Source organism: Haliotis cracherodii, unplaced genomic scaffold (genome assembly GCF_022045235.1).
Source record: "Haliotis cracherodii isolate W230 unplaced genomic scaffold, xgHalCrac1.p SCAF_2, whole genome shotgun sequence".
Classification (NCBI taxonomy): domain Eukaryota; kingdom Metazoa; phylum Mollusca; class Gastropoda; order Lepetellida; family Haliotidae; genus Haliotis; species Haliotis cracherodii.
In genome coordinates this window covers 66,481-91,688 of record NW_027266275.1, presented here as the reverse complement: position 1 = coordinate 91,688, position 25,208 = coordinate 66,481, and the positions used below count along the sequence as shown (strand labels likewise).

General features: G+C 42.5%; 1 protein-coding gene across 1 annotated transcript in view; it reads left to right on the top strand.

Annotated features, from left to right (window-relative positions):
• The window catches only part of LOC139469326 (tyrosine-protein phosphatase non-receptor type 13-like), a 144,241-nt gene extending 121,282 nt beyond the window's left edge, over positions 1-22,959 (top strand). The window contains exons 34-40 of the mRNA XM_071251466.1: positions 1,478-1,907; positions 4,917-5,007; positions 8,941-9,202; positions 11,625-11,787; positions 13,730-13,858; positions 16,197-16,259; positions 21,064-22,959. Coding sequence (XP_071107567.1) covers positions 1,478-1,907; positions 4,917-5,007; positions 8,941-9,202; positions 11,625-11,787; positions 13,730-13,858; positions 16,197-16,259; positions 21,064-21,123 — 1,198 coding nt within the window. The 3' untranslated portion in view covers positions 21,124-22,959. The remainder of the gene's footprint in view (positions 1-1,477; positions 1,908-4,916; positions 5,008-8,940; positions 9,203-11,624; positions 11,788-13,729; positions 13,859-16,196; positions 16,260-21,063) is intronic.
• Positions 22,960-25,208: the final 2,249 nt, after the last annotated feature.

Here is a 25,208-nt window from a genome sequence, read left to right as displayed (position 1 = left end):
ATAGATCCAGTCATTGTGACCTGTGACATAGATCCAGTCATTGCCATCTTTGACATAGATCCAGTCATTGTTGCCTGTGACATAGATCCAGTAGTTTCATTCTGTGACATAGATCCATTCATCAGCATCTGTGACATAGATCCAGTCATTTGGACCTGTGACATAGATCTAGTTATTCACATCTGTGACAGATCCAATCATTGCCATCTGTGACATACGTCCAGTCATTGCCATCTGTGACATAGATCCAGTTATTGGTGCCTGTTACATAGATCCAGTCATTGGCATCTGTGACATAGAACCTGTCATTGCCATCTGTGACATAGATCCAGTCATTGCCAACTCTGACATAGATCCAGTGTTTGTTGCCTGTGACATAGATCTAGTCATTGCCATCTGTGACATAGATCCAGTCGTTTCATTCTGTGACATAGATCCATTCATTAGCATCTGTGACATAGATCCAGTCATTTGGACCTGTGACATAGATCTAGTTATTTACATCAGTGACAGATCCAATCATTGCCATCTGTGACATACGTCCAGTCATTGCATCTGTGACATAGATCCAGTTATTGGTGCCTGTTACATAGATCCATTCATTGCCACCTGTGACATAGATCCTGTCATTGCCATCTGTGACATAGATCCAGTCATTGCCATCTGTGACATAGATCCAGTCATTGTCGCCTGTGACATAGATCTGGTCATTCACATCTGTGACAGATCCAGTCATTGCCATCTGTGACATAGATCCTGTAATTGCCATCTGTGACATAGATCCAGTCATTGCCATCTGTGACATAGATCCAGTCATTGGTGTCTGTGACATAGATCCATTCATTGCCATCTGTGATATAGATCCAGTCATTTGTGCCTTTGACATAGATCCAGTTATTGTCATCTGTGACAAAGATCTAGTCATTGGAGCATGTTACATAGATCCAGTCATTGCCATCTGTGACATAGATCTGGTCATTGTGACCTGTGACATAGATCCAGTTATTTCCATCTGTGACATAGATCCAGTCATTGTCGCCTGTGACATAGATCCAGTCATGGACCTATGACAATCCGAGATAGAATAGGTCTTCAGCAACCCAAGTTTGTAGTTAGAGGCGACTTTGTTTGTTGTAAGAGGAGACTAACAGATTGGATGGTCAGGCTACCTGACATGGGTGATGCTTGTCATCATATCCCAGTTGAGTGGATCAATGCTCATGATATCAATCATGAATTGTCGGGTCCAGACTTGTTTATTTACAGACTGCGCTCATATGGCTGGAATATTGCTAAGTTCTGCATTTAACAACAAACAAACAAAAATTACCATCTGTGACATAGATCCTGTCATTGCCAGCTGTAAAATAGATGCAGAGTATGGGGGCCCAAATCTGTAGGATGGTATATGGTGAGAGTTTTATTATTAGAATCCTAACTGTATTAAACTTTAGTAAATTGTATCCTACTGTTTCAGACCAGGTCCAACCTTCATTGATATCAAGTCAGATGTGAGTGTTGTAGACAGTGTGGGCAAAGACACCACTGACAATGACTCTGTCGATGTGGCCATCTTTAAGAACGACTCCATTGACAGCGGTTTCATGGCCCATGATTTACGAACACCAAACTCAGACATGGGCAACAATCACATGTCTGAGAATTCACAGGAGACAAATGATGTCAATGGACTCTTTGATGATAGTAATTATAAACTAATTACAGTTGATTCTCATCTAAATGACATTCGCAAACTTCCACTGACTGTTCCAAACCTGATCACAGAGGAGTGGCTGAGTTCTCTCCCATTGATGTCAATGGCGGAGGATGATGAGGATGTGATTCTGGCACTGCTGCAGCAGCTGACAGATAAGGTGGAGCAGGAGGACCCCCTGGAGGAGTTCATGGTAGGAACACAGGTCTTCAGCTGAGGGGTGTCAAGTGTCCAGATCGTAGGGGTAATGGAGAAGAGTTGCCACCAACAGGTCATGACAAGGTGTCCTCTCACAAAGGGAGGGGAGAATCACCAACAGGTCAAGACAGGGTTTCTTCACACAAAGATAGGGTAGAAACACTCACAGGTCAAGACAGGGTGTCTTCACACAAAGGGAGGGAAGAATCACCCACAGGTCATGACAGGTTGTCTTCACAAAAAGGGAGGGGAGAATCACCAAGAAGTCATGACAGGTTGTCTTCACACAAAGGGAGGGGAGAAACATGCACAGGTCAAAACAGGGTGTCTTCACACAAAGGGAGGGAAGAATCACCCACAGGTCATGACACGGTGTCTTCACACAAAGAGAGGGAAGAATTAGCCTCAAGTCAAGACAGGGTGTCTTCACACAAAGGGAGGGAAGAATCACCCACAGGTCATGACAGGGTGTCTTCACAAAAAGGGAGGGGAGAAAAACTCATAGGTCAGGACAGGGTGTCTTCACACAAAGGGAGGGGAGAAACATGCACAGGTCATGACAGGGTGTCTTCACACTAAAGGAGGGGAGAAAAACTCATAGGTCAGGACAGGGTGTCTTCACACAAAAGGAGGGGAGAAGGCAAAGAAACACTCACAGGTCATGACAGGCTGTCTTCACAAAAAGTGGAGGGGAGAAGGCGAAGAAACACTCACAGGTCATGACAGGGTGTCTTCACACAAAGGGAGGGTAGAAACACCCACAGGTCATGACGGGGTGTCTTCACACAAAGATAGGGTAGAAACACTCACAGGTCAACACAGGGTGTCTTCAAACAAAGGGAGGGTTAAAACACCGACAGGTCATGACGGGGTGTCTTCACACAAAGATAGGGTAGAAACACTCACAGGCCAACACAGGATGTCTTCACACAAAGGGTGGGAAGAATCACCAACAGGTCAAGATAGGGTTTCTTCACACAAAGATAGGGTAGAAACACTCACAGGTCAACACAGGGTGTCTTCACACAAAGGGAAGGAAGAATCACCCACAGGTCATGACAAGGTGTCTTCACACAAAGGGAGGGGAGAAACACTCACAGGTCAACACAGGGTGTCTTCACACATAGGGAGGGAAGAATCACCCACGGGTCATGACAGGTTGTCTTCACACAAAGGGAGGGGAGAATCACCCTCAGGTCATGACAAGGTGTCTTCGCACAAAGGGAGGGGAGAATCACCCACAGGTCTTGAGAGGTTGTCTTCATACAAAGGGAGGGGAGAATCACCCACAAGTCAAGACAGGTTGTCTTCACACAAAGGGAGGGTAGAAACACTCACAGGTCAACACAGGGTGTCTTCACACAAAGGGAGGGTAGAAACACTCACAGGTCAACACAGGGTGTCTTCACACAAAGGGAGGGAAGAATCACCCACAGGTCAAGACAGGTTGTCTTCACACAAAGGGAGGGGAGAATCACCCTCAGGTCATGACAAGGTGTCTTCACACAAAGGGAGGGGAGAATCACCCACAGGTCTCGAGAGGTTGTCTTCACACAAAGGGAGGGGAAAAACACTCACAGGTCATGACAGGGTGTCTTCACACAAAGATAGGGTAGAAACACTCACAGGTCATGACGGGGTGTCTTCACACAAAGATAGGGTAGAAACACTCACAGGTCAACACAGGGTGTCTTCACACAATGGGAGGGTAAAAACACCGACAGGTCATGACGGGGTGTCTTCACACAAAGATAGGGTAGAAACACTCACAGGTCAACACAGGGTGTCTTCACACAAAGATAGGGTAGAAACACTCACAGGTCATGACGGGGTGTTTTCACACAAAAATAGGGTAGAAACACTCACAGGTCAACACAGGGTGTCTTCACACAAAGGGAGGGTAAAAACACCGACAGGTCATGACGGGGTGTCTTCACACAAAGATAGGGTAGAAACACTCACAGGTCATGACGGGGTGTCTTCACACAAAGATAGGGTAGAAACACTCACAGGTCAACACAGGGTGTCTTCACACAATGGGAGGGTAAAAACACCGACAGGTCATGACGGGGTGTCTTCACACAAAGATAGGGTAGAAACACTCACAGGTCATGACGGGGTGTCTTCACACAAAGATAGGGTAGAAACACTCACAGGTCAACACAGGGTGTCTTCACACAATGGGAGGGTAAAAACACCGACAGGTCATGACGGGGTGTCTTCACACAAAGATAGGGTAGAAACACTCACAGGTCAACACAGGGTGTCTTCACACAAAGATAGGGTAGAAATACTCACAGGTCATGACGGGGTGTTTTCACACAAAAATAGGGTAGAAACACTCACAGGTCAACACAGGGTGTCTTCACACAAAGGGAGGGAAGAATCACCCACAGGTCAAGACAGGTTGTCTTCACACAAAGGGAGGGGAGAAAAACTCATAGGTCAGGACAAGGTGTCTTCACACAAAGGGAGGGAAGAAACACTCACAGGTCAACACAGGGTGTCTTCACACAAAGGGAGGGAAGAATCACCCACATGTCATGACAGGTTGTCTTCACACAAAGGGAGGGTAGAAACACTCACAGGTCATGACAGGGTGTCTTCACACAAAGATAGGGTAGAAACACTCAGGTCATGACAACTTGTTTCCACACAAAGGGAGGGGAGAAACACCCACAGGTCAAGTCTTCCTAAAGTGGACACAGATTAGATCAGAAAATTTTGTGAGTGACATCCATATGAGGCCAAGGTCTCAGAGAAGGCCATTCTGAAAGTATGGTTCACATTTTCATCTTCTTATACATGTCATTTCAAAGGTAAACATCATCCTCGGGATCATACCTACTGTTTACAGAAAGTTTGGAGGCTTTCAGGAATAGGTTGGGATGGGTCTTTCAGTTTTTGCATGCACTTCATTGCCGTGGAACATTAAGTATACTCACAAACACTAATATTAACCTACATTGCATGTTGGACTGACACTTTTTATGAATTTTTCCAGAATCTGCGCCATTTGCAGCCTACAGATGAAAGTGAGGATGCCCGGTTACCAGACAACAGACACAAGAACAGATACAGAAATGTCCTGCCCTGTGAGTGCATTCATTGTTGGTAGATATGGGTGGTTGTTGGTAGATATGGATGGTTGTTGGTAGACATGAGTGTTTGTGGGTAGATATGGGTGGTTGTTGGTAGACATGGATGTTTGTGGGTAGAATTGGGTGGTTGGTAGTAGACATTGGTGGTTGTGGGTAGATATGGGTGGTTGTGGGTAGACATGGGTGTTTGTGGGTAGACTTGGGTGGTTGGTAGTAGACATGGGTGGTTGTGGGTAGATATGGGTGTTTATGGGTAGACATGGATGTTTGTGGGTAGACTTGGGTGGTTGGTAGTAGACATGGGTGGTGGTTGGTAGATATGGGTGGTTGTGGGTAGGCATGGGTGTTTATGGGTAGACATGGATGTTTGTGGGTAGATGTTTTTCAATGAAACTTGACATGTGCATTGCTCATCAGCTTAACTGGCGCCTCTTACTAATTGAAGATTTGTCAAAAAAATAAATTTATGTTTCAAACGAAAGAATTTTGACTTAAACGAGGGTGGGGTTAATTTCCTAGCCTTAACTTAAAAACTTTCAAAACATTTCTCATCAAAACTTGGCATATGCATTGCTCATCAGCTTCACTGCAGCCTTTTTCTATTTTTAGGTTTTCTAGATTTTATTTTATTACCTTTCCCTGGTAATTGGACTTACTCTCAAACAGCAATGTTTGGCCACCGACATCAAGCTGGAGTGACAACAACCTTACTTACTTACTTACTTACTTACTTTGGAGATTTAACGTGCGCTTTCCGACTGATGCGTATTTCGCACACGGGCCCGGCCAGGCCATTTAATGTGTTTCCGGTTGGTCTGTGCAACCCAAGAGGGGGCTTTAGAGGTTGCTTATATAGAATTTGGTAATTTTGAGATTTGGAATATATGCCGATGGGATTGGGCAAGAGAACTAAGGGAGCTGGGTATGGTGGATGTTTGTTTGTTTATGTGATTTTGATTTGGTAGGTTATTGTGTTTTTAGATGCGTTTTATTAGTTCCGTTTTGATTAAGAATACGCCTAAGGCCTTGAAGTTTTCTAGTTTATTTTGTGGGTTTAGTATTGCTTCTAGAGTGAGAGCCTTGTTTAGATTGAGGGTGGTTTGTAATGCGGTTCGATGTGTTAGGTAGTGTGTGCAGTGGATGAGTGCGTGACCTGGGGTTTCTAGTTGTTTGCAGTGTGGGCAGTTACCTGTAGTGTGTTTTTTTAATTTTTTTTAGTTGGTTATTTAGGTTGGTGTGTCCTGTTTGGAGTTTAGTGATTACTCTGTCGATTTTTTTTGATGGGTGGAGAAGTTTTGGTTTGGTTAGTGGTTTGCTGAGCACTTTTTTGATTTGGCTATTTGAGTTTAGATATAGGTTATGCCATTTTTTTGTGATTTTTTGCTTGTTTACCCTTTTAATTTCTGATTTTGAGATTGGTAAGTTTAAGCTTATTTCTGGGATTTTGAGGGATAGTTTAGCTGCTTTATCGGCGTTTTCATTACCGTATATTCCTACGTGGGCGGGTATCCACAAGAAGGTTATTTGTTTGCCTGCCTTAGTTAGGTCTTTGGAGCTTTTAAGTATTTGATTTATTAATTTAGGTCGGTTTTTGGTATTTTTGTTTTGGAGGGCTTGCAGTCCACTTAGGGAGTCGGTAAGTATTAGGATTTTTTTGTGGTTTTTGGATTCTTGATTATGGAGGGCTGAGGCTATGCTCATCAGTTCTGCCGTGAATATTGATTGGTTGTTTGGGAGTCGGAAGGATTGTGTGGTTTTAGTTGGTTGTGTGGTATGGACTCCGAAACCTGTGTGTTTGGAGGTCGGATCTGAAGTCCGTGTAAATGTGACACCAATTTGGCCATTTTTCGTGTATGTATGCTAGTGTGGTGGTTTTAGCTATGTTTGGGTCAGTTTGTTTATTTATTTGGCTAGGTAGTGTTGTGTCTATTTTGGGTATTTTAAGTTTAGGGGTGAAGATATTTGATTGTTTGCAGTTTTGTTTAAGATTTTTAATTTGGTGTTCATTGAGGTAGTTTGTTATTCTTTGGGATATTGGGGTAAGTAAGGGGTGTTTACGAGCTAGAGCTTGGTTTTTGGGGCTGATGTTTTGTTTTATTAAGTTTTGGATGAGAAGGTTTGATTGGGACGGGGCCCAGAAATTTAAGCTTTGCTGTTCCCTGCGTAGACTTAGTGGCATTTCTCCTGTTAAGGCCTGAAGTGAGTTGTAGGAGGTGCCATGTTGGGTGCGTGTAATTAGTTTGAGAGCCTGATATTGTATTGAGTCAAGTTTTTTAGATAGAGAGTTGTTTAGGGTGTTGTATATGGCGCAGACAACAACCAAGTGATGAGAAGTATATATATATGTATGACAGGTTGTGATAAGCAGCAGATTAACATTGACAACAAAGATAATAGATAACAGGTAGCACACAGATAATTGGTTAAAGCCAGATGTACAGTAAGAATAACAAATAGCACACAGGTAATGAAGCCAGATGTACAGTAAGGATGACAAATAGCACACAGGTAATGAAGCCAGATGTACAGTAAGGATGACAAATAGCACACAGGTGATGAAGCACACAGAGGATGAAGCCAGATGTACAGTATGATAAGGATTAAAAAGATTCAACAGTTGTGACAAGAGGATTGGATCCTAATTAATAAAGTCTATTGCTTGATTAGATCCTCATAGGCAGACAAGATGTAATACCCATGATCACTGTTGATCAAAGGTTTGTGACGGCAGATTTCTGTAGCTTATTAGAGTTTTCTTTTGGTGAAGTTCCAATGTTTGGCTGAATAGATTTGGACTGTCAGTCTGAATTTGATGGCTGGAGAATTTATGCTGGTGGTCTGAGAGGACTAATTTGCTGTCTGCATTAGCTTGGAGGATGGTTGTACCTACTCCAGCCTAAACCCAAGTCTACCAGACCAGAGTATGTCCCATCACAATAACCCTACCCTACATTAGCAACACCTCTCATCAAATCAGCACCAAGCAGGCATCGATACCATCTTCACTGGCTCCCCATCCCTTAGAACCATCTTCCAAGCTTACTGTACACCTGGCTTCATCCATTTATCTGTATGCGCCTTGTTATCTATCACCTGTTGTTAATGTAAACTGCTGCTTGTCACAACTAACATGGATAATTACCTCTCATCACTTACTTGTTGTCACTCCACCTTGATAACAGTGTAAGAATCTTCACCGTAATGTCGCTATGTACAATAAACCAGAAGTTGTACGTTTTCTTACTTACCAACTTCTAGAATGCCAAGGTAGAAACAATTTTATGGGTAACAACCTCTTCAATACTGTAAAAAGTGACGTTTCGGTATAGATCCTTAAACCGTGGTCAACCAGTCCTGCTTGACTGGTATTTACACATGAAACTACACATGTGCAATGACCACATGCTTTACTACTGCCTTTTCATATTGTTCAATTTTTAGTTTTTCTACTGAGCATAAAGCTAAAGATTGTCCATTATGGGTGGGGGGCAAGGGTGGCCCAGTCGTCTAAGGCGCCGCAATTCACTGTGCAGAGTTGCATCCCTTGGGCACTACAGAAACCTATGATTGTGGGTTAAATTGGCATTAAACCCAACTCACTCACTCACTCATTATGGGTGCATCTACTTACATACTGCATCTGCTTGCACACTGCAATCTATCAGCCAAACTGCTGTTACAAGGTCAGTAGTCTTATCTGCCATAAAGAGTCAACATGGCATCATCTGTAATGCTCCTTCTTTGATGCACTAATCAGAACATGTACTGGTATATTATTGTGTTTCAGATTTGCAAACAGATCTATAGTAACAATTTAAACTAATGTATGAATAAAAGGAGGGGGTACATATGTTTTTAGGATTTAAAAAACACATTCAAGTTATTCCATTTCACAGCCATTTATTCATGATATTGATTTGATTTCAGTTGACTTTAACCGAGTTCACTTGTCAGGAACTGAGGATTTTATCAATGCCAGTCACCTGGATGTGAATGTTGGCACCGACTCCCTGCAGTACATCGCGTGTCAAGGCCCACTACCCCACACCACTGCTGACTTCTGGAACATGGTGTGGCAGCAACAGGCAGATGTTATCGGCATGCTCACACTGGACGTGGAGGCCGAGCGGGTCAAATGTCACCGCTACTGGCCCGAAGCCACCGACATGCCCCTTAGTGTCTCAGATAGGTACATATATTGTTATAGTTACTACCACAACATCCACTTATTGTCTCTGATAGGTAGGTAGACTCTGTGTCTCTGACAGGCTGGTAGACTGTGTCTCTGACAGGCTGGTAGACTCTGTGTCTCTGACAGGCTGGTAGACTCTGTGTCTCTGACAGGCTGGTAGACTCTGTGTCTCTGACAGGCTGGTAGACGCTGTGTCTCTGACAGGCTGGTAGACTCTGTGTCTCTGACAGGCTGGTAGACTCTGTGTCTCTGACAGGCTGGTAGACTCTGTGTCTCTGACAGGCTGGTAGACTCTGTGTCTCTGACAGGCTGGTAGACTCTGTGTCTCTGACAAGTAGGGAGACTCTGGATCTCTGACAGGCTGGTAGACTCTGTGTCTCTGACAGGCTGGTAGACGCTGTGTCTCTGACAGGCTGGTAGACTCTGTGTCTCTGACAGGCTGTAGACTCTGTGTCTCTGACAGGCTGGTAGACTCTGTGTCTCTGACAGGCTGGTAGACGCTGTGTCTCTGACAGGTAGGTAGACTCTGTGTCTCTGACAGGCTGGTAGACTCTGTCTCTGACAGGCTGGTAGACTCTGTGTCTCTGACAGGCTGGTAGACTCTGTGTCTCTGACAGGCTGGTAGACTCTGTGTCTCTGACAGGCTGGTAGACTCTGTGTCTCTGACAGGCTGGTAGACTCTGTCTCTGACAGGCTGGTAGACGCTGTGTCTCTGACAGGCTGGTAGACTCTGTGTCTCTGACAGGCTGGTAGACTCTGTGTCTCTGACAGGCTGGTAGACTCTGTGTCTCTGACAGGCTGGTAGACTCTGTGTCTCTGACAGGCTGGTAGATGCTGTGTCTCTTACAGGCTGGTAGACTCTGTGTCTCTGACAGGCTGGTAGACTCTGTGTCTCTGACAGGTAGGTAGACTCTGTGTCTCTGACAGGCTGGTAGACTCTGTCTCTGACAGGCTGGTAGACTCTGTGTCTCTGACAGGCTGGTAGACTCTGTGTCTCTGACAGGCTGGTAGACTCTGTGTCTCTGACAGGTAGGTAGACTCTGTGTCTCTGACAGGCTGGTAGATGCTGTGTCTCTTACAGGCTGGTAGACTCTGTGTCTCTGACAGGCTGGTAGACTCTGTGTCTCTGACAGGCTGGTAGACGCTGTGTCTCTGACAGGTAGGTAGACTATGTGTCTCTGACAGGTAGGTAGACTCTGTGTCTCTGACAGGCTGGTAGACTCTGTGTCTCTGACAGGCTGGTAGACTCTGTGTCTCTGACAGGCTGGTAGACTCTGTGTCTCTGACAGGCTGGTAGACTCTGTGTCTCTGACAGGTAGGTAGACTCTGTGTCTCTGACAGGTAGGTAGACTCTGTGTCTCTGACAGGCTGGTAGACTCTGTGCCTCTGACAGGCTGGTAGACTCTGTGTCTCTGACAGGCTGGTAGACTGTGTCTCTGACAAGCAGGTAGACTCTGTGTCTCTGACCGGTTGGTAGACTCTGTGTCTATCTGGGCATGTCACAAGGTTACTACTGACGCTCTATCTGGGTGTGTTTCAGGGTTAGTACTGAGGCTGTATCTGGGTGTGTGACAGGGTTACTACTGAGGCTATATCTGGGTGTATGACAGGGTTACTACTGAGGCTGTATCTGGGTGTGTGACAGGGTTACTACTGAGGCTGTATCTGGGTGTGTGACAGGGTTACTACTGAGGCTGAATCTGAGTGTGTTACAGGGTTACTACTGAGGCTGAATCTGGGTGTGTGACAGGGTTACTACTGAGGCTGAATCAGGGTGTTTGACAGGATTACCACTGAGGCTGAATCTGAGTGTGTTACAGGGTTACTACTGAGGCTGAATCTGGGTGTTTGACAGGATTACCACTGAGGCTGAATCTAGGTGTGTGACAGGGTTTCTACTGAGGCTGTATCTGGGTGTGTGACAGGGTTACTACTGAGACTCTATCTGGGTGTGTGACAGGGTTACTACTGAGGCTGAATCTGTGTGTGTGACAGGGTTACTACTGAGGCTGTATCTGGGTGTGTGACAGGGTTACTACTGACGCTGTATCTGGGTGTGTCACAGGGTTACTACTGAGACTGTATCTGGGCGTGTGGGGGTTACTACTGAGGCTGTATCTGGGTGTGTGACAGGGTTACTACTGAGGCTCAGTCTGGGTGTGTGACAGGGTTACTACTGAGGCTCAGTCTGGGCATGTTACAGGGTTACTACTGACGCTCTATCTGGGCGTGTGACAGGGTTACTACTGACGCTCTATCTGGGCGTTTGACAGGGTTACTACTGACGCTCATCTGGGCGTGTGACAGGGTTTCTATTGAGGGTCTATCTGGGCGTGTGACAGGGTTACTACTGAGGCTCTATCTGGGCATGTCACAGTCCTAGAATATTGTCAAGTCGTCATGGGTTCCTATGTTGCAGCCTGACTGTGAGCCTCAAGTCCCATCAGGTCATGGACAATGTTCATATCCGCCATATTGTCATACACGAGTGTGAATCAAAGATGATGATGAACGTAGCTCACCTAAACTTTGTGACTTGGCCAGACCACGGGGTTCCGGACACGGCACTGCCCCTCCTGCAGGTGAGAATAAGAGTACCTGTACATAGAACCATGTTTGTTGCCATTAGCTACTGTATTCAATGTAATAAGCACACAGGGCGCTCTCAAACTTTGAAATAGGGGTCTCTTATTAAAATATTATTTTGGTGGAAAAATACTGTTGAAAGTTTATATACGACAGATATATTTTTCCAGAATTTAACTGCCCATAATTAAGTGTGCATATGACACTCGACTGCGTATTATAGATGAATAAATAAGTCTTGTGTACATTGATCAATCAGTAGGGGTGCGAATTGGGATTGTTCACTTGCCAATATATTTGCAAATATCGCCGTTGGTGCTTATTAGAGCGGGGCGCTTATTACAACGATTATGGTATTTGAAAATGTAATGTGAATAAAGTGTCTCTATAGTCAGTACATGTATATGGCGGCTGATCAACTCTCCCAGCTGTCTATAGTCAGTACATGTATATAGCAGCTGATCAACTCTCCCAGCTGTCTATAGTCAGTACATGTACATAGCCCCCGATCAACTCTCCCAGCTGTCTATAGTCAGTACATGTATATAGCAGCCGATCAACTCTCCAAGCTGTCTATAGTCAGTCCATGTACATAGCCGCTGATCAACTCTACTAGCTGTCTATAGTCAGTACATGTATATAACAGCTGATCAACTCTCCCAGCTGTCTATAGTCAGTATATAGCAGCTGATCAAACCTGTAGTCAGTTGTGTTGTGTTGATGTGGTGTGTTGTATAGGTTAGAACGTAGTCGCTGCAGTGTGTTGTGTTGATGTGGTGTGTTGTATAGGTCAGAAGGTTGTTGCTGGAGTGTGTTGTGTTGACGTGGTGTGTTGTATAGGTCAGAACGTAGTCACTGCAGTGTGTTGTGGTGACGTGGTGTGTTGTATAGGTCAGAAGGTTGTTGCTGGAGTGTGTTGTGTTGATGTGGTGTGTTGTATAGGTTAGAACGTTGTTGCTGCAGTGTGTTGTGTTGACGTGGTGTGTTGTACAGGTCAGAAGGTTGTTGCTGGAGTGTGTTGTGTTGATGTGGTGTGTTGTATAGGTCAGAACGTTGTTGCTGCAGTGTGTTGGGTTGACGTGGTGTGTTGTACAGGTCAGAACGTTGTTGCTGCAGTGTGTTGTGTTGACGTGGTGTGTTGTACAGGTCAGAACGTTGTTGCTGCAGTGTGTTGTGTTGATGTGGTGTGTTGTATAGGTCAGAACGTTGTTGCTGCAGTGTCTTGTGTTGACGTGGTGTGTTGTACAGGTCAGAACGTTGTTGCTGCAGTGTGTTGTGTTGTGTTGACGTGGTGTGTTGTACAGGTCAGAACGTTGTTGCTGCAGTGTGTTGTGTTGATGTGGTGAGTTGTATAGGTTAGAAAGTTGTTGCTGAGGTGTGTTGTGTTGATGTGGTGTGTTGTATAAGTCAGAACGTTGTTTCTAGAGTGTGTTGTGTTGTTGTAGAGTGTTGATGAGAGTTGATGTTAAGTGTTGTTGTTGCAGTGTGTTGTGTTGACGTGGTGTGTTGTATAGGTCAGAACGTTGTTGCTGCAGTGTGTTGTGTTGACGTGGTGTGTTGTATAGGTCAGAACGTTGTTGCTGGAGTGTGTTGTGTTGTTGTAGAGTGTTGATGAGAGTTGATGTTAAGTGTTGTTGTTGCAGTGTCTTGTGTTGATGTGGTGTGTTGTATAGGTCAGAACGTTGTTGCTGCAGTGTGTTGTGTTGACGTGGTGTGTTGTATAGGTCAGAACGTTGTTGCTGCAGTGTGTTGTGTTGACGTGGTGTGTTGTATAGGTCAGAACGTTGTTGCTGCAGTGTGTTGTGTTGACGTGGTGTGTTGTATAGGTCAGAACGTTGTTGCTGCAGTGTGTTGTGTTGACGTGGTGTGTTGTATAGGTCAGAACGTTGTTGCTGCAGTGTGTTGTGTTGTTGTAGATGTTGAGTGTTGTTGTTGCAGTATCTCCAGCTGATGCACCTCTACCATCACAGCGGTCCCATCCTCCTCCACTGCAGTGCAGGCATCGGACGCACTGGCTCCCTCATCACCATCGACACCACCCTCGCTCACATTGAGTCCAACTTGAAGGTTGTATGTTTTGTCTTTGTTGCCCATAAATAAATACTTCTCACATGAATACAAATGTATATATATATATATATCTATATCTATTTAGGTAAGATGTATTTATTCATGCTAAAAAAATAAATAAATACTTCTCACATGAAGTATACATAAACATCTTACCTAAATAGATACATCTAACATTAATATATATATACATATATATATATCACATGAATAAATACATCTTCAGTGTATATCTCGTCTTCATTAATACATCTCTCATACATCTCACACACACACATATTTATATATATCATGAATAATTACATCTTACCTAAATAAATACATCTTACATTGATATATACATACATAAATACATCTCACATAAATATATATACATCTCACCAAAATAAATACATCTCACCTAAATAAATACATCTCACATAAATATTTATGTCTTAAATAAACATATAAAAATCTCACATGAATAGATACATCTCACATGAATAAATACATCTCACATAAATAAATACATCTCACATGATTAAATACATCTTGCCTAAGTAAATACTTCTCGTATGAATAAATACATCTCACATAAATAAATACATGATCTTTAGATTTTGATGTCAGTCACTGGATAGTCTGGTCCAGATTGAGTGCTTTACATACCCGTGTCGTACAGCTGGAATATTGCAGAGTGTTGCTTTAAGCATCAAGCAAACAAACAAACAAACTTGATCTTGAAACTTGGCTTATGCCCAATTATATAAGGTACATAAGTGTGTGCCTCTCATTTCTTTGATACAAACATTTTACTCCTGTTTGTTGTTTTAGTCAGTTTACAACTTCCTGTAGCCTACAACGAGTACCAGGATACCAACATTTTATGCTTGTTTGTTGTTTTAGTCAGTTTACAACTTCCTGTAGCCTACAACGAGTACCAGGATACCAACATGTTACTCTTGTTTGTTGTTTTAGTCAGTTTACAACTTACTGTAGCCTACAATGAGTACCAGGATACCAACATTTTATGCTTGTTTGTTGTTTTAGTCAGTTTGCAACTTACTGTAGCCTACAACGAGTACCAGGATACCAACATTTTACTCCTGTTTGTTGTTTTAGTCAGTTTACAACTTACTGTAGCCTACAACGAGTACCACGATGCCAACATTATACTCTTGTTTGTTGTTTTAGTCAGTTTACAACTTACTGTAACCTACAATGAGTACCAGGATACCAACATTTTATGCTTGTTTGTTGTTTTAGTCAGTTAACAACTTCCTGTAGCCTACGAATACCAGGATACCAACATTTTACTCCTGTTTGTTGTTTTAGTCAGTTTACAACTTATTGTAGCCTACAACGAGTACCAGGATACCAACATTTTATGCTTGTTTGTTGTTTTAGTCAGTTTGCAACTTACTGTAGCCTACAATGAGTACCAGGATACCAACATTTTATGCTTGTTTGTTGTTTTAGTCAGTTTGCAACTTACTGTAGCCTACAACGAGTACCAGGATACCAACATTTTACTCCTGTTTGTTGTTTTAGTCAGTTTACAACTTACTGTAGCCTACAACGAGTACCACGATGCCAACATTATACTCTTGTTTGTTGTTTTAGTCAGTTTACAACTTACTGTAGCCTACAACGAGTACCAGGATACCAACATTTTACTCCTGTTTGTTGTTTTAGTCAGTTTACAACTTACTGTAACCTACAATGAGTACCAGGATACCAACATTTTATGCTTGTTTGTTGTTTTAGTCAGTTAACAACTTCCTGTAGCCTACGAATACCAGGATACCAACATTTTACTCCTGTTTGTTGTTTTAGTCAGTTTACAACTTACTGTAGCCTACAACGAGTACCAGGATGCCAACATTATACTCGTTTGTTGTTTTAGTCAGTTTACAACTTACTGTAGCCTACAACGAGTACCAGGATACCAACATTTTACTCCTGTTTGTTGTTTTAGTCAGTTTACAACTTACTGTAGCCTACAACGAGTACCAGGATGCCAACATTATACTCTTGTTTGTTGTTTTAGTCAGTTTACAACTTACTGTAGCCTACAATGAGTACCAGGATACCAACATTTTATGCTTGTTTGTTGTTTTAGTCAGTTTACAACTTACTGTAGCCTACGAATACCAGCATACCAACATTTTACTCCTGTTTGTTGTTTTAATCAGTTTACAACTTACTGTAGCCTAAACTGAGCACCAGAATACCTACAACAAAACAGCTGTGTGAGAAAAGGCAGGAGAGGAACAGCAAAGTTATCAACTCTCCTCCAGATGTTTCTCTTCTTGATCTGGCCACAATGTAACTCCCTATTTTATTTTATTTTCAGTTTGATGTATTTAACATAGTTAGTGATCTACGCAGACAAAGATGTGGAATGATCCAGACCAAGGTGAGTAGACCATCGTGAAGGAAGATTGTCCTTTGCCTTCATACACCCCATAATGCGTAGCTCATGTGGCTTCACTGTTATGTGATAGGTTCACATTGGCTTCACTGTTATGTGATAGGTTCACTGTGGCTTCACTGTTATGTGATAGGTTCACTGTGGCTTCACTGTTATGTGATAGGTTCACATTGGCTTCACTGTTATGTGATAGGTTCACTGTTGCTTCACTGTTATGTGATAGGTTCACATTGGCTTCACTGTTATGTGATAGGTTCACTGTGGCTTCACTGTTATGTGATAGGTTCACTGTGGCTTCACTGTTGTGTGATAGGTTCACATTGGCTTCACTGTTATGTGATAGGTTCACTGTGGCTTCACTGTTATGTGATAGGTTCACTGTTGCTTCACTGTTATGTGACAGGTTCACTTTGGCTTCACTGTTATGTGATAGGTTCACTGTGGCTTCACTGTTATAATGTGATAGGTTCACTGTGGCTTCACTGTTGTAATGTAATAGGTTCACATTGGCTTCACTGTTATGTGATAGGTTCACTGTGGCTTCACTGTTATGTGATAGGTTCACTGTGGCTTCACTGTTATGTGATAGGTTCACTTTGGTTTCACTGTTGTTATGTGATAGGTTCACTGTGGCTTCACTGTTATGTGATAGGTTCACTGTGGCTTCACTGTTATGTGATAGTTTCACTGTGGCTTCACTGTTATGTGATAGGTTCACTGTTGCTTCACTGTTATGTGATAGGTTCACTGTGGCTTCACTGTTGTTATGTGATAGGTTCACTGTGGCTTCACTGTTATGTGATAGGTTCACTGTGGCTTCACTGTTATGTGATAGGTTCATTGTGGCTTCACTGTTGTTATGTGATCGGTTCACTGTGGCTTCAGTGTTGTTATGTGATAGGTTCACTTTGGCTTCACTGTTATGTGATAGGTTCACTGTGGCTTCACTGTTATGTGATAGGTTCATTGTGGCTTCAGTGTTGTTATGTGATAGGTTCACTGTGGCTTCACTGTTATGTGATAGGTTCACATTGGCTTCACTGTTATGTGATAGGTTCACTGTGGCTTCACTGTTATGTGATAGGTTCACTGTGGCTTCACTGTTATGTGATAGGTTCACTGTGGCTTCACTGTTATGTGATAGGTTCATTGTGGCTTCACTGTTATAATGTGATAGCTCATTTGGCTCAAATACACTTAACTCCTATAGGAACGCAATATCTATACACATTTGTGATACAAGTCATATTAGCTCGGATACATTCTGTTTGGGAATTGGGTGTAAGTAAACCTTTTCTTGCATCATACCCTTCTTGAAACTGCAGCTGGTGTTTCGGTCCGACAAAAAGCATTACCGCAAATGCAACCTCACAAACGTCTGTGGTAGTGGTTGCGAACATTTGTCATGCAAATCAAGAAGCATGTGCAAAATGAGATAGCTATGGGTAGAAAAGCTACCCTAACCCTGTCATTAGATCGATACAGTAGCAATGGTAAGATTAACTGCCAACAAGGGACAACAGGCTGTTGGAAGACTGAATGTTGGTCAGAGTGCACAGGTTATAGCAAATCATCTTAATGTGCACATTACAAAAATATATCGATTGCAGCAACGACGCAACACAACCAACAGCACCGACGACCATCCATGTAGTTGTCGGCTCTGAGTCACGCCTCGACAAGAGTTAACATGCATCACCATCACCTGCAAAACCATTTCCTCTGCACCACTGAAACAGCTTGGCAGACAATGGCCGGCACCAGCAACCTATCAGTGCCGATGCAGTGTGACGTCATTTAGTCGCCAGCAATAATCTTTTGTCAGCGACCTGTTCGAGTGCCCCTCCTTACAGACAGATGTAAAAGCTGGACAAAGTCGTTCTCTGGGTCCATGTATTTTATTAATACTGAAGATGGTAGACCTAAACAATAATATACAAACTTTTAATATACTTGGTAACATCATGTTTGGCCTTTCATATTACTGCATATTACACATGTATATACTAATCATATATGGCTGAAAGTATCAGTTATCATACATTTATATTTCATCATCGTAATACACACAGTGTAGTTCTTTTCAATGAACACAGTTTATAAAATTACAATATAAACATTTGCATGTTAGAAAGTTTCTTTTACATACAATGTCAAATGTACCAATAGCACTCACAGTAACTTCCATTAAAATAACAGATCCAGTGGGTCTGAACACCTTTATAACAGTTTATATACTAAATAATCTAACTACTTACAAAGTAACTAACATAAAGAAAGTATAGACAAACAAATGACAATGTACCCGTTGAGGTTTATAGACTTACCCCCAACTACCTCGGTTACATCTGTAAACGACCGGAATGGGCTTCCAGGCCTAGTAGGACTAAACTACAATACAATATGCAAAACTGACAATTCCATTCAAATACAGTCTTAGTAATTAACAACTTATCAATGCCTAATTCTATACACCTCTCTGAGATTCAAGCCTTATTTAAGTCCCTCGCTTGCACGTGGCATTGAAACGTAAACAAAATGGAACAAAAGAAAAACAATGAAGTAGAAGTATATAATTACAGTACAAGGGAAATTCGCGTCTCATGCAGTACAGCATGACCAACGGGAGATAACTGCTTATGGGATAGATAGCTATAACAGTAGTCACTACAACTAAAACCCTTAGTTAATTTGTTATTTTCATAACACAATTTAAATATTATGCACTTCTTTGTGCTCACACAACCATTGAGAAAAGAAATGTTGACTAGGTTACAACTCTACTACTACTACGCGGATGAAAATACGTGTAAGCAATGAAACAGCCTCTCCACGGCGTTCCTATACTGACTATAGTACAGTGGCTGCTACAAGATGGTAATTCGATACTTAACACAGTTTCTACAAAATTAAACTTTGCCACTAAAACCATCACAGACAAATGTACTTCTATAGCATCAAACAACAATATATCTGCTAAAGGGGTGTACTTACTCATTGATAAGATAGCTAATTAGAGATGGTCCAAAACAATGTGCTCTGTGTTGAAACAACGTGCTCGGCTTGCTGGCTAAAACAATGGAATTGGCCTGAGCGCGAGATGGAGTGATAAGCAGAGCATTTTGGGATATCCCACAGTAATTAACTAAGGCCAGATACGTATTTGTGAACTTGTAAGAAATAAACAAATCTTAAAAGGATATGATTACATTAATGTGACATATAAAATAACTTCTTAATTAGGAATGTTTACAAACATTTCCGAGCACAGTCGGAAACTGCCGAAGATAATGTAAGCAGAAGTGCGTGTCTGATAGCTACTTTACACAGACATGGTCAGGTACATCTCGGATAGGCAACACAGCATCAACATTGGCGTCATCTGCAATGGAGAAACATCAGCTTCTCTGATGAAAGTCTTATTTGTGTCGACGGCAGATGGTAGGATCAGGATCTGGTGCAGTCGTGGTGAATGATTTGCAGACGTTTGTGTACTTGAAAGAAACCCATGGGGAGCCCCAAGCATCATGATGAGGGGCAGCAGTGGATTGAACCAAAGACCTGCACCTGTGGTCTTCCAAAATATTGGTCCAGGCAGGGGTAATGGCGTCACAGCGCAGCCAACATTGACCAAATCCTCCAACCTAACATCTATCCCTTTTTCGCCCATCACCGACGCCATGTATTCCAGTAAGACAGAGCCAGTCCCTATATGGCTAGAGCCACTAGAGACATCCTAAGGCAGCATAACATCATCACCATGCCTTGGCCTGCCCTCAGTTCGGATTTGAATCCAAAAGAACACTCGTGGGATGAGATCCAAAGACGTCTCAATGACTTCCAACCTAGGCGGATATCGCAGCGGAATTGAGTGCAGCTTTTCTACGCATTAAAGACCAGATCCCCATGACCTTCATCAACTACCTGCACAGAAGATGTGTCGGCATCATTAACGCTCATCGTGGGCTTACGAGACACTGACTTTAATCCTTCAAATTTTCCCCTAAATCTGTGTAAAATCTTGACATTCTCGGCTGTTAAATATTGTGTTCACAAGTATTCGAATATGTTCAAATTCCTTATAGACCTTGCGATTCTTTTTGGGGTATAGTGTATTATCACTTTGTCCATCCGTCCAACATTTATCGCTTTCACATTATTGAAACTTTGAAATGGTGTTCCCAGCTATAAAGCTCTCCCAGAATTTTAATCTGATTTTAAATTTCATAACTATGCAGTATGGCTGAGTGGGTTAGATCGCTGACTTTGTGTGCTGGCGATTAGGTGCCTCACCCTGGCAGGTGTGGGTTCGAATCCCGGACGGGACTCAACCCAAAAAAGTACTAGAATCTGTACTTTACTAATAAAGTGTTATCCCAAATATAACATTAGTTATATATATGCAGTATGTATGTTGTATTAGGAACAATATGTTTGTTTGTTTGATTCTGTTTGCCCCTGATACAGTCTACCCCTCCACATACCCCCAATAATCTAGACTTGCTTCATTTTCGAAATTTCCTCTTAAACCTAGTCCTTATGGCTTTTTAAGCTGAAATTATATGTATGTTATTCCAGCAATGGTGTGTAAACAATTGCTCATGGAAATCTGTTCCAATTTTAACATTGCTGCCATGTTGAAAATGTCCTAATTACTCATTACATTGCTGTGTCTGCATGTATCATGGAGATATAGTCAAGCTGACTTGTTGCACATTGTTGTGTTTCATGACATTCAGGTAGTCTGTCTTTAATGACAAATGTTAATGGTGACAATTTCTCTTCCCAGGATCAGTATTTGTTCTGCTACACTGCCTGTATGGAGGCCTTGCTGAGCCTGACCAACTGACACAGATACTCAGTAGCCCAGCTCGTGTCATCACCTGTGAGGGCAGGGAACACTTCGGTCTGACTCCAGTGCTTGGCTGCTTTCCCTGTCAGCTAGCCTACCAACTGATTCCCCTACTGCCTAGCCTACCAACTGATTCCCCTACTGCCTAGCCTACCAACTGATTCCCCTACTGCCTAGCCTACCAACTGATTCCCCTACTGCCTAGCTTACCAACTGATTCCCCTACTGCCTAGCTTACCAACTGATTCCCCTACTGCCTAGCCTACCAACTGATTCCCCTACTGCCTAGACTACCAACTGATTCCCTTTCTGCCAAGCCTACCAACTGATTCCCCTACTGCCAAGCCTAGCAACTGCCTCCGCTACCGCCAAGCCTAGCAACTGATTCCGTTTCTGCCAAGCCTACAAACTGAGTCCCCCACTGCCTAGCCTATTTACTGATACCCCTATCAGCTAGCCTACCAACTGATTCTCCTACCAACTAGCCTACCAACTGATTCCCCTATCAGCTAGCCTACCAACTGATTCCTACTGCCTAGCCTACCAACTGATTCCCCTACCAGCTAGCCTACCAACTGATTCCCAGTGTGAACTGCTCTCCAGTATGATCTGATAGAGGGTTCCAGGTCTACCTTGTTCTCTTATGTTTGTTTTGAGATTAAATATATTTTCTTGTACTATGCTTCCGGATATTACTGACACCTAGATCATGTCAGATAACTCACCAGTGTGATGAAATCAAATATATACACTATCAAAATGACACTGTGCTGTGTTGTATACAAATAGATACAATATCAATATTACACAATATTGTGTAACAACAAGACAAACCCTATCAGTAAATTGTGCATTGTGTTGTTCAAATAGTTGTGCTTTTACATAGTTGAGTTGTACACAAGTAGATACACTATAAATACACACTGTTTTGTGTACTATGAGAATAGATACATACTATCAACTTTACACAATATTTTGTCAATACATGTATGATCAAACATTGCATATTTCTCTGGGATAATGCATGTCATTATTAAATATTTATTATGTTATTCTAGATCTTCTATTTAATTTGTTTTTTTCCTATATTTGCTGTGATTGAGACATAATAAAGTCCATAACATAATGCCATAATATGTTAATCAGTTGGATTATTGGAGTTTTGAGAGTTAGTTCTAAGATTTGGATAATAATGTTGTTGCATAGTATGTGATGCAAACACCTTCCTTACTTCAGCTTCAGACAGACATGATCATGTTTGAGGAAGGAAGCTTCAGATGGCGTGATCTGAATAGCAGAGATTCTATAACACAAGGGCTCATACTCTTACTCATTGTGAAGGGATTATTGACTATTGGAGATATGTTGATCCTCTGCTCATCGTTAAGGCAGGAATGACTATTGGAGATAGACTGATCAACGTGAGGTTACCAAGAGTGCTCTCTTTGTTCAGGCAAACTCAGTCCGAAGTTACCAAGCTGTGAGGTCATTGCAGAGATTTCCTTTTAGGACATTTTATTGAGGGTTTTATACATGTTTTATAAATGTGATACTAAATACATATAGCAGTGCTTTACTGTATTTAGTACAAAAAAGGAAAAACCAAATATGTAATGAATTTGTCATTTAATTACTTTTATTTTTTAAGTTTGCCTCTTATTTGAGATGAATATGTTGTCATGAGTTTAAGAGATTCCCCTTGCAACATATTTGCACAATGCTAGATTATTTCTCGGCTTCAATGGAGTGACTTCATATGTACATTCCTGGTTTGCACAATTATACCTTTATACCATGAATTAAGATATTTGAAGAAAAATTAAAAATAAACAAATACACATTGTTTGTAATATTATTTCTTGTTGTCTTTTTATAACATCACCAACTGCTAACTTCAACCGAGGGCTGTTTTCAGATGAAGTCCTTGAATCAATACTGTTGTCATGCAGAGGCTACCACAAGCCTAACTTCAAACAATGTCCTTAAATCAATATTCTTGTCATACAGAGACTATCACAAGCCTAACTTCAAACAATGTCCTTGAATCAATATTGATGTCATACAGAGGCTATCATGAGCCGCATTTCAAACAATGTCCTTGAATCAGTATTCTTGTCATACAGGGCTATCACAAGCCTAACTTCAAACAATGTCCTTGAATCAATATTGTTGTCATACAGACGCTATCACAAGCCTTTCTTCAAACAATGTGCTTCAATCAGTATTCTTGTCATACAGAGGCTATCACAAGCCGAACTTCAAACCATGTCCTTGAATCAATATTGTTGTCATACAGAGGCTATCACAAGCCTTACTTGAAACAATGTCCTTGAATCAATATTGTCACAAAGACGATATCACAAGCCTAACTTCATACAATGACCTTAATCAATATTGTTGTTATTCAGAGGCTATCACAAGCCTTACTTGAAACAATGTCCTTGAATCAATATTGTCACACAGACGATATCACAAGCCTAACTTCATACAATGACCTTCAATCAATATTGTTGTTATTCAGAGGCTATACAAGCAGCCCTGTGGAGGGAGGAGATGCCAAGGTTACAGATTGCCAAGGAAGGAAAGGGAAACTATGTTTCTTCTCAGAATAACTGCTTGGCTGCACTGAATGAGGGTGTGAGGGGGGCATTGGCGTGTTCGTCCCTCCCGTTGCTCCTGTGTTGTGGTTCAGGTGTGGTGGGATTTGCCCTCCTGATGGAAGTGAGCGGCAGGGCAGACTTCCGTGTTGTCGTATTGGACATGAGCCGGCGGCGGACACAATTGGGGTTTCGGCACGTCAGGAGCTTCCATACTTTAATCTGTAACAAGACACACACTGTGTCATGCAATATCACAGGTTTTCACACTGTTTTGGTCTGGGGACTAGCTGTGATACTGCATGCAACGTGTAATGTTTTGATCTGGTGACTAGCTCTGATACTGCGTGCAATGTGTAACTCTTTGTGCTGGGCGGATGGACAGATGGACATGCTTGCATGGTTGTACAGGAAAAGTTGGGTGGAATGGTTTCTCGGGGAGCTTGATGGAATGGAATCAATGCCGGTTGTCCAGGGGTTGTACAGGAGATCTGGATGGAAGAATTTCAACAGGGGTTGTACAGGGGAGCTGGATGGAAGGGATTCAACAGTTGTACAGATGAGCTGAATGGAAGGGATTCAACAGTTGTGTAGCAGGGGAGCTGGATGGAAGGGATTCAATAGGGGTTGTACAGGGAAGCTGGATGGAAGGGATTCAACGGGTTGTACAGGGGAGCTGGATGGAAGGGATTCAACAGTTGTTTAACAAGGGAGCTGGATGGAAGGAATTCAACAGGGGTTGTACAGGGAAGCTGGATGGAAGGGATACAACGGTTGTACAGGGGAGCTGGATGGAAGGGATTCAACAGTTGTTGCACAGGGGAGCTGGAAAGAAGGGTGTCTGAGGATTTGAAGTCAGTGCGTCTGCTGAAGATCCTGCTGTGGCGTACATTTTGATTTTTTCAAAATGAAAAGTTAACGTTGTTGTGCTTAGTGACGTATGGGGCATGCTTTGTGAACATGACATGGATATGTTCAGTATAACAGCAGTTCACATTGACACTTTAAGGTAATCTAGAACTTCACTAGAATAAATAACAACCACATTTCCAGTTCAGCTAATTCCATGCACTCGACAACTATTACGGGTTACAGCCCCTATGCGGCAGGGATTGCCAGTTCCACACGACTACAGACAGACAATGTGATCTTACTCTGAAGTCAGCGTCTGCCGTGAGGTAGATGACAGGGTTGATAAAGGCGTGTGACATGGCGACCCAGTGGAAGGAAAAAAACACCGTTTGAACAACGTGTTCGGGGGCGGAGTGGAGGAGGTCGGGGTAAAAGTCGACGAGGAGGTTGAACAGATGAAGTGGCAGCCAGCACACGGCGAACATGGCAACCACGATGATCAACATCCGGGTCACCTGTACAGAGAACGCAGGCAGTAAGGTATATGTCGACATACACAGTAATGTAAGAGCTGAGACCACATTGAAACCAACAGTTGTTTAAAGACATTGCTACCATACAGGTGCGTCCAAA